The 13,456-nt window shown below is 52.6% G+C and overlaps 1 protein-coding gene across 1 annotated transcript in view; it reads left to right on the forward strand.

Moving 5' to 3' along the window:
* The first annotated feature begins 2,449 nt into the window (after positions 1-2,449).
* Positions 2,450-13,456, forward strand: part of LOC106538226 (heparan sulfate glucosamine 3-O-sulfotransferase 2) — a 107,147-nt gene continuing 96,140 nt past the window's right edge. The window contains exon 1 of the mRNA XM_087729257.1: positions 2,450-2,501. Within this exon, the coding sequence (XP_087585383.1) occupies positions 2,450-2,501 (52 nt within the window). The remainder of the gene's footprint in view (positions 2,502-13,456) is intronic.

The following is a 13,456-nucleotide window of genomic DNA, read 5'->3' on the forward strand; positions in this document are numbered from 1 at the left end:
AGGTTGGAACAGATGATCTTCAGAGTCCCTATTGAACTGCAGGATTCGGTGGCTCAGACTTTCCTGCCTGATGGAGCAAGAAGCAACACCAGCAGAGGATGGTGATTTATCACACCCCTTTTTAATCTATATACATAGATTCCATGGCAGCAATTTGAGGAGATTGGGAGGCAGATCTTGCCGAAGAGGAAAGTCATGATTCATGCTTTGGAGGAGCCTTTGAACAAGCAGCCCCTCTGGGAGGAAGAGGCAGAGGGACCCCCAGTCTAGCACAGCTGGTTGACAAAGCAGGACCGTTGCTTCCATGCTGCTTCCCGATGCATCCTAGGACTTTTCCATGGCAGTCATTACATCCGCTTGGATTGGGGGCCACCCAGAGTTGGTTGAAAGATGGGTGGTTATATAAACAAAGCTTTGCGGAGGGAGGGTGCTCTGTTTCCCTTTGCTGGACATCTTTCTCAAGGCCTTTCTCAATCCTGCTCTCAGATGCAAAGGTGTTAAGCAGCTAAAGGTTAAAAGGGGGCTGACCTCTCCATTTCATTTCATTTCATTTATTAAATTTCTATGCTGCCCAATCCCGGAGGACTCTGGGCGGCTTACAGAAATGAAAAAAAAAAGAAAAAGAATTATTAAAAACAATGGGACACAACAAGTTAAAAAGGGAACACAACAAACATTCAATCAGGAGGGGGCTGGACCTCAATCAAGGGGTCAACAGCCCCAAGCCTGCCGGCAAAGCCAGGTTTTAATGGCTTTGCGAAAGGCCATGAGAGTGGGTAGGGCCCGGATCTCAGGGGGCAGCTCATTCCACAGGGCCGGAGCGGCGAGAGAAGGCCCTACTCCTAGGCATCGCCAGCCGGCATTGTCCCGCTGACGGCACCTGGAGAAGGCCCATCCTGTGCGATCTTATTGGTCTGAGGAAGGTATGTGGCAGAAGACAGTCTCGCAGATACCCGGGTCCTAGGCCATGTAGGGCTTTAAAGGTGATGACCAGCACCTTGAATTGTGCTCGGAGACCAATGGGCAGCCAGTGCAGCTCGCGGAGGATAGGTGTGATATCCTCCGCGAGCTGCAAAAATATCCAAAAATCAGTATCGCTCGCATGGCTGCATTCTGGACTAATTGCAGTCTCCGAACACTTTTCAGGGGCAGCCCCAAGTAGAACGCATTACAGTAATCCAGTCTTGAGATGACGAGGGCATGAGTGACTGTCTGAAGTGCCTCCCGGTCCAAATAGGGCTGCAATTGGTGCACCAGGCGAACCTGGGCAAAGGCCCCCCCGGTCACAGCCGACAGGTGGTGTTCCAAGGTCAGCTGTGGGTCCAGGAGGACCCCCAAATTGTGAACCCTCTCTGAGGGGGGGGGCAATTTTTCTCCCCCCAGGGTTAAGGATGGACTGGATGGACTGTCCTTAGGGGGCAACATCCACAGCCATTTGGTCTTGTCAGGATTGAGTGCCAGTTTGTTCACTCCCATCCAGACCCTAACAGCTTCCAGGCACTGGCACATCATTTCCACCGCTTCACTGAGTTGGCATGGGGCAGACAGATACAACTGAGTATCATCAACATACTGATGGTATTTAATCCCGTGCCGGCGGATGATCTCGCCCAGTGACCAAATCGGTTTTGGTGGAGTAACCAGGCCTGAAACCAGACTTGAAAGGGTCTAGATAATCTGCTTCATCCAAGGTCCGTCGGAGTTGGAGGGTCACCACCTTCTCAACAACCTTCCCTAAGAACGGGAGGTTGGAGACTGGGCAATAGTTTTTAAAAATAGCTGGGTCCAGAGAGGGCTTCTTGAGAAGGGGCCTCACCACCACCTCCTTAAGAGGCCGTGGAAAGGATCCCTCCATCAAGGAGGTGTTTGTAATTCTCTGGAGCCAGCCTCGTGTTACCTCCCTGCTGGTCGAGACCAGCCAGGAGGGGCATGGATCCAGTAAACAGGTGGAGGCACTCATCGCTCCCATGGCCTTGTCCACTTCATTAGGGGTGACAAGCTGGAACTCATTCCAGAAAGTCTGAGCAAGACCCTCCCTCGGCATCTCGGCTGGTTCTGTCCAAATGGAGTCCAGGCCTGTCCAAATCTGAGCGATTTTGTCCGACAGAAACTGAATAAACCCCTCAGCTGCAAGGCATCCCCCATTTCCCCCCCATTCAGGAGGGAATGGGTTATCCTAAACAGGGCGGCTGGGCAAAATTCTGCGGACGCAATATGAGCGGAAAAATGCACACATTTTGCCGCCTGTATCGCCACGAGATAAGTCCTAATAAAGGCTCTTAGCAGTGTTCGGTCGGATTCGGAGTTACTAGCCCTCCAGCGTTGCTCTAGGCATCTCTTTTGGTGCTTCATCTCCCGGAGTTCCTCAGTAAACCAAGGAGCCCTCCTGGATCCACTGCTGCGGAGAGGCCGCAAAGGCACAATCCGATCCAGGGCCCCAATCGCCACTATGTTCCAAGCGGCGACCAGGGACTCTGCCGCATTGTGGGCAAGAGAGTCAGGTATCTCCCCAAGCTCCTTCTGAAAATTCAACAGGTCCATCAGGTGTCTGGGGCGGAACCACTTAATAGGTTCCACCTCCCTGCGGTGGGGGAGTAGCTTCCAAAAATCAAGCCTCAACAGGAAGTGATCCGACCATGACAATTGCGAGATGTCTATTTCCCTTAACTCGAGATCACGTCTCCACTGCCCCGAGAGAAACACTAGGTCAAGCGTGTGTCCCGCTCTATGAGTCGGACCCTGGATTACTTGGGTCAAGTCCGTGGCAGTCATGGAAGCCATGAACTCCTGGGCCCCATCAGAGCGTTCGCCTAATGAGGGCAGATTAAAGTCCCCCAGTACTTTGAGTCTGGGGAACTCAATCACCAACCCGGCTACTGACTCCAGGAGCGCAGGTAGGGCTGTTGTAACGCAGCTTGGAGGTAGGTACACCAACAACAAGCCCACTTGAACCCCTAGGTCCAACTTCACAAGAAGGGACTCACACCCAACAATCTCCAGAGCAGGGCTCCTGCGAGGTGCTAAAGATTCCCGGATAATAATTGCCACTCCCCCACCCCTTCACTGGTGTCGTGGTTGATGGAGCACCTGAAACCCTTCTGGGCACATTTCGAAGAGGGGGACTCCTCCTCATGGCTCAGCCAGGTCTCAGTAATATATGCCAGGTCTGCCCCCAAGTATTAAGTCCCGGATGAGGGGAGCTTTCTGGATCACAGACCTGGCATTTAGCAACAGCAACCTGAGACCAGGGCCCTGGCTTCTCCTGCCACCTGGTCTTTGAATTGAGCTTAGAGGGCCGGAACGAGGGATAGCTGTGACATAGCGAGCCCTCCTTCCCTGGTAATGGCTAGCCCTGTAGCCCCCGTCGTATCTGCTTCTCCCCCACATGACTGGAATGCTCCAACCCGCCCCCGTCCCAGAAGGCCCTTGCCCCCCTCCCACGGCCCCCCGCTCCGCCGGCAGGACACATCTATCACTCATTCTAGGATGAGGGGTAGGCCTGGGCCCCCCTACTACTTCTGCTTGTGCAGTCAGTGGGGGAGGCACCCGGCTGCGCCCTCAATCCTCTTAGATGCACTCTCAATCACTCTCTCATACATACCCCACTAAAATCCATTAAAACATATAAAAATACAATAGTATAGTAAAAAATAGTTAAAATTATGTGGGTTCATTCAACCAGCAATCACCCAATACACTCTCCATACACAAACATTGCGCAGATCTTAACAGAAAGTACCACTCAAGTGGGATAGTGCAGAAATCGTGGTCGGGAGCCAATGATAGTAAACAAGGAGGGAGAATTCCACAGTCCCTCTCCCTCTTCTAGGTCCAGAGACACAAGGTAAAGGGGGGGGGCAAAGGCCCAGAGTCCGAAGTGGCTGGAGTGGTTATATGGGCGGGGGGGGGGGTAGTCCCCTGGCTAAGTTTTTCTTCTAGTCCAGGTTTTTAGCAAATACCTGAGGTAGCCAAAGCCTCCTATTACCCCCAAGGCTTGCTCACACGGAGAGTTGATTTGGGAAGGGAGTGAGGGGACTGGAGGAGAGCCACCGGTCTGCTCGGAAGGGGCAGGTGGCCACCAATGATGTCTGCTGATGGTGTCATGCTTCCTCCTGCTCTCTGAACCTTATCGAGATTGCTTCAAGAGGGTCTCCATATTCGAGCTCATGAATGTCTTCATCCCATCATGATCTCACCCAACCCTGCTTCCGTATGCCTGTCAGGCACATTTCCTTTGCTCTGATTCTGGTTGCTGCTCTTGCCTGCCCAGGCCGGGGCCTGCCTCCTTTGCTGTGGAGATGGGAGAAGCCCCCGTTTTCTGGGTTTCCTGCTGCCCTCCAGGCTCCTCCTTGCCTTGCACCACTTCCATGGCCATGCAGCCGAGCTCTTCATGCCCAGCCCTTCCCTGGGCTTGTCCTCCCTTCTGGCTGGGCAGAAAGCCCCCTCAGGCCAGGCCTATTTTCCCAACCACGCTAGTCGGGGGCCTTGTCTTTTTGGCCAGTCATACATCTCCACCTTCAGCCCCTTCAGCTCTCCAGGCAGGCCTTTATTGTGACTTCTTCTCCCCTGAAGGGTTTGTCTTCTTCTGCTGGTCTCCTTTGTCCCCAGGTAGATAAGCATGAATGAAGAGCCATTTGTTGGAGTGAAGATCCCTAATAATCTTTCCACTCTGTCAGGGATACGGCAGCTTCTCACAGGCCCTTATTTGGTGCCCTGCCTTTGCCCCGGCCTCCAGCAGCCCGGCCTCCTCCTCTTCCTCCTCAATGGAGGGCTTTGGTTTCACGATCCTCCGGCGCTGAGAGTCCTTGCTTTTCTCTGGAGAGGCTGGGATGACAGACGGGCTCAGCAGTCTCCTTCCATGTCCAAGTGTTTCCCACTGAGCTCCAACAGGATGGATCCCTTTCTGACCCATTCAAGCTACCTGGCCTCCAAGGTGCCCCTCATCTCTCTGCGATGTCTCCTGCCTCCCTCCTCTGCTCCCCCCCCCCCCAAGCTCTGCCTGCAAAGAGAGGCCTCTGTGCCCTTCAGCTTCTCTGCTGAGCCTCCAGGGACAAAGGCCGCCTCTGGGGACCAGCCAGGAGGACACCTGCCTTCCCTCCAAGGCACAAGACAATCCCAGAGTTTCAGAGCTGGAAGTGGCCCCAGAGGTCTCACCTGCCCCCTTGCTCAAGGCTTTCACAGGCTCTCCCTTTCCCAAGGCCGCCTGTTTCCCTGGCTGGCAGCTCCTATTGGCCCCGGCTGCACACAGCTGACCTGCATGGCCCTTTCTGCCATTTTAGTCCATTGGTCCTGCCTTGTGGGGACACCAACTCTTAAGACACTTCAAAGCTGCTGCCACCACCATCTCTTGCCCAGGCTGCATGCCTGCAAGGTTTTGGGGGTTCCATAGAGGGCCAGTTTCCAGCCCCCTCCCCCCTGTGTTCATAGCCCCTCTTAAACCCACTTGGGGCAGACTGACCCTTCCTCTCCCGGAAAACTCCCTGGCAAAACTCCCCCGTTTCACTCCTGGGTGCTGCCCTCGGCCAGAGGACCCATGAAGACGGAGCTGCTGGCTGAGGCAGTGAGGAGAATTCAGCTGCTAATCAAGCGGGGAGGAAGCATCAGCAACAGACAGAAGGCAAATGCAGGAAGGGTGATGGGAAAGAGAAGAAGGGCAGGGCAGGGAGTGGTTCCTTCTGGGCAACTGGAAGGGCTCCAGCAGGGGTGAGATGCTACCGATTTGGGCCGGTTCACCAGAACCGGTAGTAAAAAATGCTTTAGAAAGTAAAAAAAAGTTCTGAGGATTTTGATCGTCGGAACTTTAAAAAAACTTTTTAAAGCTTTTTTAAATTGCCTATTCGCCCAAACAGGTAGTTAAAAATGCTTTAAAGTTCCGACGATCAGCTGTGCGACAATGAACTGAACCGTGCTCATTGGAACTTTTAAAAAACATTTTTTAAAACTTTTTTTTACTACTGATCAACTGTGTGACAATCAGCTGTGTCTGATTGTCTGTGAGGTTCCTGCTTGTTGCAGGGGGCATTTTGTGTGAAGTCTAGCTGCTTTTGCATTGTGTGTCAGTTGTGCAGCCACACCCATCCGGTCACATGACCACCAAGCCACGCCCACTGAACAGGTAAGGAAACATTTTTTTTATTTTTATTTTTGAATAAACACAAATAGACAAAACACAACAAACACCACAAAAATATCTTCCATTACAAATTGTAAAAAGTATGTCAATTGGTTACAAAGAGCTTTCGTGCATCTCTTTCACAGTCATCACCTACAATTCACATCATGTTATACATTTTAAATCAAATATATTTATATATATATATTACTATCATCATACCTCAATCTTCATATGACTATAATTGTTTTTACGTCCCTTTATATAAAATATTCCAAAATTAAAAGCAAAACCGCATGGCATTCCATTATCTATTTTCAATATCGTCCAGCAACATTACATATTTATAACTTTCTAAATAAAAATTAATTATGTTTAATAACAAAGTTTCTAGACCTCCTTTCTTAAATCACTGTTTACAATTTATATCCAATTTTCCTTTTATCATGTCAATACAAATATTACATTATTATGCATGTTGGTTACTGTTTTTATTATATGTGTCTTTGTTATTGTCTGTATTTCCCCTTCCCTGATTTTATGTGAGCCGCCCTGAGTCCCCTCAGGGAAAAGGGCGGCCTACAAATGTCAATAAATCACAAATCACAATCACAAATCTTTATCAATCACTTATTTAACAATATCCATCATCATTTCATATATATTTTTGGTCTTAGTTTAATTAAATTTAACTTACTTTTTTTAAAAATATCATAAGCTTTCATACATAACAGAGTTTCTAAACTTCCTTTTATGATCACCATTTAGAATTCATACCAAATTTCCGCTTATCCAACCAATACATATGTGTACATTGTTATCATTATCAATTATTTATCTAACTATATCCATCATCACTTCATTTTTAACATAATGCTCTAATTTTAACTAAATTTGATTAATATTTTGTTATTAGTTTTCATATCTCAATCTGTGTCTTTCCAGTAATAGTGCAGTCTTATGTCTTTTGCCATTTGTGGAATTAGTCTTCTGGTTATTTCCTTAATCAAATTTGTGTGGATTTCTCTTTGCAACTTGTTGCTTTTTACATATCTTGTAAAATCTCGAGACCCTCCATCAGCTTCTTTAATCAGCTTATCTTTAGTTATCAGTAGTGTTTTTGTCAAAGTTTCTCTCCTTAAATCCATCAATTCTTCTCTTTTTTGAAATCTGGGGTAGAGCTCCTTTCCTCTATCTTCCCTTTCCATGTTCCACTGTTTCCATCTCCAACCACACTCAGTTCACCGTCAGTATCCACTATTATCTTGCCTCTTTGTTCATTTCTCCCCTGGGTTTTTAGGACTCTAACCTCCATTTTTGCTGGATATCTTCAACTCTTCCATCGAATTTCACTGTATTATAATCCAGAATTTTGCAGGCCCTTCAGAATAACAGAGTTGGAAGGGACCTTGGAGGTCTTCTAGTCCAACCTTCTGCTCGAGCAGGAGACTCTACAACTTCAAGCAAATGGCTGTCCAGTCTCTTCTCAAATAGCTCCAGTGTTGGGTCACCCATAACTTCAGGAGGGAAGTCGGAGGCATCTCACCTGCTGCCTGGTCAGCTCCAAGAGCAGCAAAGGAGGCTGGAGGCAGCCCAGCCTACGAGCCAAAGCAAGCAAGGTTGGCTGCATCGGGTCCCTCCCTTCTGGGGGCTGTATCCAGAAGTGGCAGAAAGTCCCTTCAAGCAGAACGGCCACAGCTCCCGTGGCCAGGTCTCCCTGTGCACCACCTGGGCCAGGTGAGCTCCTGGATCCCAAGAGCAGCCGGGCTTCATCCAGCCAATGTGGTCAGGAGCTTAGCAAGAATGCAGCACAGAAGGATTCTTGGGCCAGTTGGGCGAGGAATGAGTGTCCCATGACAATCTCAGGGGCCTCCCACTCTGGGTCTCTGATTTGTTGCCACAAGGCAAGAGGGATGCCAAGGGATGGGAAAGAAGGCAGAGAAGGCAGCAAAAGAGGGAGCCGAGCCCTCTGAAGGTGAATCGGGGGACCTGGACCTGTGCAGCCCAAAGAGGAGAGGCTGAGAGGATGCAGGATCGCAGTCTGCCTAGATCGGAAAGACCCCAAAGCTTCTTTCAACTCTGTGATGCCATGAAGAGAGAGAGAAGCTCTGGATTGCTGCATGTGTGCTGAAGGAAGGCCTGGAGCTGGGCCGGAATTCCTGGTCTGGGTTTCTTTTGCCTAAGAAAGAGAAGTTCGTGGGGATGCACAACATGATAGTCTCCCAGTGCTTGAAGGACAGCAGTCTGTCAGAAATGGCATAGGTTCTCCTGCTTGAGCAGGGGGTTGGACTAGATGACCTACAAGGTCCCTCCCAACTCTCCTCCTCCTCTTCTTCTTTTTCTTCTTGAGGCTCTGGGCATATTTGGCTCAAGGCTAAGAGGAGGGCAGAGCCAGTGGGGAGAAGCGTTAGAGGGATATCAAAAAGGGAGACTGTCCAGGTGGTGAGAGCTGGAGAGTGGCAGAGAGTGGAATGGTTGTCTGCCTCCCAGAGTCAGGGGAGCTCCTTCCCCCAATGTTTTCACACCAAGGTTGCACGGCCATTACTCTGCAGCATGGGCATCCGGGCATCCGAGCCCCGGGCAGGGGCTGGACAAGACCTTCAAGGTCCCTTCTAATCCTACCATTCTAGGACTGATGAGCCAAGCAGCCTCGGGGCCTATGAAAAGTTGGGCTCCTCCTCCCCCAGCTGAGCTCAGTCTGGAAAGGCCAGGACGTCAGAGTGTGAATGCCAGCCAGCTGAGGGCAGCTGGAACCATCTGCAGCCCTCCAGGCCTCTAATCAGAGAGTGGTGCCCACTGGGCCAGGCAACCTTGCACATCTGCAGGGCCTTCAGGTGGGGGAAGGGCTCAAGCCAGACCAGCCAGACTAGCGAAAGAAGCCACGGGAAGCAGGATCGGGATCAATTCCATGGGGTGTTACCAGTCCCCCAGGAGGAGATCCATCTCATTTGTGGAAGGAAGCTGGTAGGGCTGATGGGGACGCAGGAAAGCCCACAACTGAACCAGAGAGAACTTCAGGGACCACCTTTATCCAGACCCTGCTACCCCCTCCCCCAACCTCCTTCTGCCCGGCTACCTCTGGGAGCAGCACCCATCTGCTGGAATCCTACAGCCCAGGGAAGAAGTGAAGAGAGAGGAGGGGCTATAGGCCGGATAGGAAAACCCCACAGTTGGAGAATAGCAATAGCAATAGCAGTTAGACTTATATACCGCTTCATAGGGCTTTCAGCCCTCTCTAAGCGGTTTACAGAGTCAGCATATTGCCCCCAACAACAATCTGGGTCCTCATTTTACCCACCTCGGAAGGATGGAAGGCTGAGTCAACCCTGAGCCGGTGAGATTTGAACAGCCGAACTAGCAGTCAGCTGAAGTAGCCTGCAGTACTGCACTCTAACCACTGCACCACCTCGGAATGATCCCCATCCAAGCCCCAAGAGCTCAATGGGGTGCAGCCCCATGGTTTGGGGGGGGGCTCTTCATTGAGCAGTGCTGCTCGCCTGCGGACGAGAGCTGGCCAGACAGCAGCTTTGCCAGGCAGCCCCCCATCCTGCAAGGGAGGCTTTGGAACCCAGCTGGAGGCAGGCTGTGCCAGCTTGGTCATGCCCTGCCCTCTGGGATTGGCACTGAAGCATGGAGGAAGTTGGGGGGGACCAGGTGCTGGGAGAGAGGCCCTCCCTGGATCTTGCTGCCAGGCGCACTCGAGGGAGAAAACGGCTGAGGGTTCCCCAGGACAGCTCAGCTTCCCCCACACCTGCTGGCTGACAGGCTGGCAGTGGAAGGGCTCTTTGGCCCAACTGCCCTGGCACATGGGTGGCACATGGTTCTGGGCCAGCCCTGCAGAATAAGGCTTCCCCAAGCCCCCCCAGAGCCTGCAAGAGATGTGGGGAAGGCAGCGGGGTGGGAGATGTCTTTCTTCGCTGAAGCTCAGCTTCCCCGAGTGGCTGGGTTCTCCCGCGAGGCGCAGAGTCTCAGGGCGTCAGGTGGGGGCGCTATTGCCAGAAGAGTGGAAGCCTCTCCCTTCCATGCTGTACTAAGCAGCGACTCCCGAGATCTCCAGAGATGTTTAAATTACCGGCTATGTCATAAATCAGCGGCAGAAACAAGATGAAGCAAGACTCCTGCCTGTTGCTGAGCTGCAAAAGGCTTCATTTATTTACTGCAATGGCCAAAAGAGCAGGCAGCTGTCACCGCAGTCAAAAAATTAATCGGCTCCCGGCTTGTCTTGTCTGCCGCCCTCCGTAGCCTCTTGGGGATGAAGTGGCGAGGTGCACTTGGGGGCTCCGCACCAAGAATGTCCCCTCCCCCGAGGCTGGGGGTCTTCCCTCCCCCTGGGGCAAGGGGCTTTTGGCAGCCACACAGCACAACACTGGCGGGTTGCTTGGCTTTGGCTTCAGACCCCTTATCCCACGGGGGGGGGGCTTTGGGGATAGAGTGAGGGGACGCCATTGGGCCTTGCTGTGCTTGGGATGACCACAGGGAGGGGTTTGCTTCACAAGCCCTGCACCAGACCTTGGTGGCCGCCCTTCCTCCATGGGTCTCTTTACCCTTTGACTGGCCAAAGGATGAATCTGCCAGCACTGAGGGGGAGGGTCCCAAACACTGCTCGCTTGGAAGGCACCACTGGGCTCACTGGCAGCTCTCACAGTGCCCGTCCGATGAAGAGGCATTCATGGATAATACTGGAGCATAGGGAAGCTGCATGAAGCAGACGGTTGCGCCAACTGCCAGCCGCATTTCCCTTCCCAACACCACCCCTGGCATGATCAGAAAGGCCACGGGCTGCTCGTCTGCCCACCTCGAAGAGCACCGGTGGCACCCAAGACTGGCTGTGGCTGGGCTCAAAGGGCTTCTTTGGGCTGCGGTGAAATCAGAGAGAGATTTCGTCAAGGACCTCTTAGCGCCTGCAATGGGTTGCACACATCGAGACAGTCTTCTTTTGCTGAATTGGGGCAGGAAGCTGGGTGTCCCCAACCCTGGTGGCCGCCTGGTCATCTCGACCCGTCCTCATGGGTCCCCCACAGCTTTTCTGAAGACCCCTCATTGCCTCAACCGTTTCGATTCCCTTGTCTTTCATTCTACTTCTGGTCATCAATATTCACAAGTCGTTTTTCTGTTATAAGGGCTGCTCCTTTTTTTCTATTCTGAACCTTCTTTTTCCTCCACTCCAGCCTGTCCCCTCTACAGGCTCTTCAGAAGCACAAGCAACTATTCCGACGGTCCCACTAACTTTGATGTGTTCCAAATCTACCCAATCAAAGGCCTGGCTCAAAATGGTCAATTCAAAAGGAAAAATGAACCATTTTCTATCTCTGTCCCTCCTCTCCACTGTCACCCCAGGGCAGCTGCCTGATCCAGGGTCTCTGCCTTTTCTGGAGCGGATGGTTCCCTTGGTCCACAACTTCTGCCCTCCCTAGTCCTTCTTGCTTTTATCTGCTACCTTTCAGTACTTGCCACCCCCCCACCCGGGAAGGGTTTGGATGCCAGCTCCCAACTTAAGTAGAACCGGGATGGTAGATAACAGCCTCCTTTCATTTCTTGGGGAGAGGGGATAACCTGCCCTCTGCTTTCTCCCCCAGCTTCCTAAAAGCTGCAGACCAGAGTTGGAAGCAGGCTGTGGCAAGTGCCACCGGGGCTTCCATGAGCCACAGAGTCAACTCGGCTTAGGCGGCTTGCTCCCTTGGATGGGCTGCTCCCTCCTGGCCTGGTTTGTCCAGAAGGCCTTTCTGGGAGATAGACTTACCAGGCTGATTTGGAGGAGACGGATTCTGAACAGCTCTTTTCATTCAGGCTTAGGCCCAAAGCCAGCCTTGTCCTCAACTGGTCACTGTGGAACTTTCCAGACCCTGCAGGGGGGTGCGGCCCTTTGGTTTCCCCCCCCCTCCCAAACTGGGCATCTTTCTGGAGCAGCTTTTCAGGGCAATCACAGTAGGATTGATTGGCCGTGTTCTCCTCTTTGTGGGAGGGGGTGTTTGTATGGGACAATTTCTATATCTGGTACCCCCCACAGGTTCTACCTGCCCTCCAGGCAACTGGGGCTCTTCAAGAAATGGCTGAACAAGGATATTGAGGCCTCTGGACATTAACAGCACATGGATGACTCCCGGCAGTGTTTGTCTTCTCTCTCTGGAAGCAGAGAAGATTGTCCGAGTGCCAGACAGCTGCCTAAGACTCCGTAATGGATGGGATGATGATGGACAGGCTTGTCTGGACACAGGCACCATCCTATTGGGAAAATGTTCCTTGGACAGGCTGAATCGGGTCCAGCTCGGGACCTGCTCACATCTGTGGGAATGAGGGGACTTTTAAAGCCAAAGAAGCCATCCCAGAGCAGGAGAGCTGAAGGCCCTGAAATATTTTGCCCCCTTGATGGGACCAGCTCCATTCCTGCTTTTTTCTGGAACAAACCATTGGGTGGGTCTGCTTGGAACAAAATCCCTCGGTTTCAGTGGCCCAATGGGCTTGGAGAGGGGGGAGGCAGAGAGGGCCAGGCACCTGTGAAGTTGCAGGGCCATCAGGAATATTGGGTAAATTACAAAATTAAACCCCCGCACTGATCGCCCTCTCTCTCATTTCTAGAAAAGGAACTTTCTGCCAACCCTCCTGGCTGGATTCCCAAGTCCTTGGGGCTGCTGATGAGAGGCACTTTGAGTGACAGGATGGAAGGGCCAGGAGGGATCCGCTGCCTGGAAGCCCCCAGCTCAAACCTATCTCTGCTGGGCCTTTCAGGGGAGTCTCAGGCTGTTTTTTCATCCTGACCTCTTTTGCAGGTCAGAGGAGATAATCAAAGGGGGAAGAACTGCAGAGAGCCTGGAGCTGGTGGGGGAGGAGGGAGCAGGACTACTGACCCCCTCCTCCCCACTCAGGCAGTATGGGAAGGTGAAGGAAGAGGGGGGGGCTCCTGGGCCACCGCCAATCCCCCTCGCCTGCCCGGAGAAGCTCTTTGCCCCACCCAGCAGCAGGAGGCAGGCCTGTCCACTTCGGCCCACGAGGGTCTGGGGCAGCCGACTCCACAATCCGGAGGCTTCCAATGACAGCAGCAGCTCAGAAGGGAAGCCTCCTTGGTGAGCAAAGGGCGGCTCGTGGCTTGCCCACCCGAGAGCAGCTCTGACTTGCATCTGCAGGCCAGGAAAGCAGCCAGCAGCCCAGCCAAGGACCTGCCAGCCCTTCCGCCTGACGCGCCTTCCTCGCCGGGCGCTTCGTGGATCCAGCGGAGCATCCCGGACGCTGGGCTGGGAGGCGCCCCATTCGGCCAAGCTCTGCCCGCCAGGCCCTCCCGAGGCCGGGGCTGCCGCCAGCCCTCGCAGCTCCCGGGGAAGGCAGGAGGCGGCCCAGCGGCGGAGGGGA

This window comes from Thamnophis sirtalis, unplaced genomic scaffold (assembly GCF_051295495.1).
Source record: "Thamnophis sirtalis isolate CommonGarterSnake01/CBP01778 unplaced genomic scaffold, rThaSir2_p1.2 scaffold_14, whole genome shotgun sequence".
NCBI classification, from domain to species: Eukaryota; Metazoa; Chordata; class Lepidosauria; order Squamata; family Natricidae; genus Thamnophis; species Thamnophis sirtalis.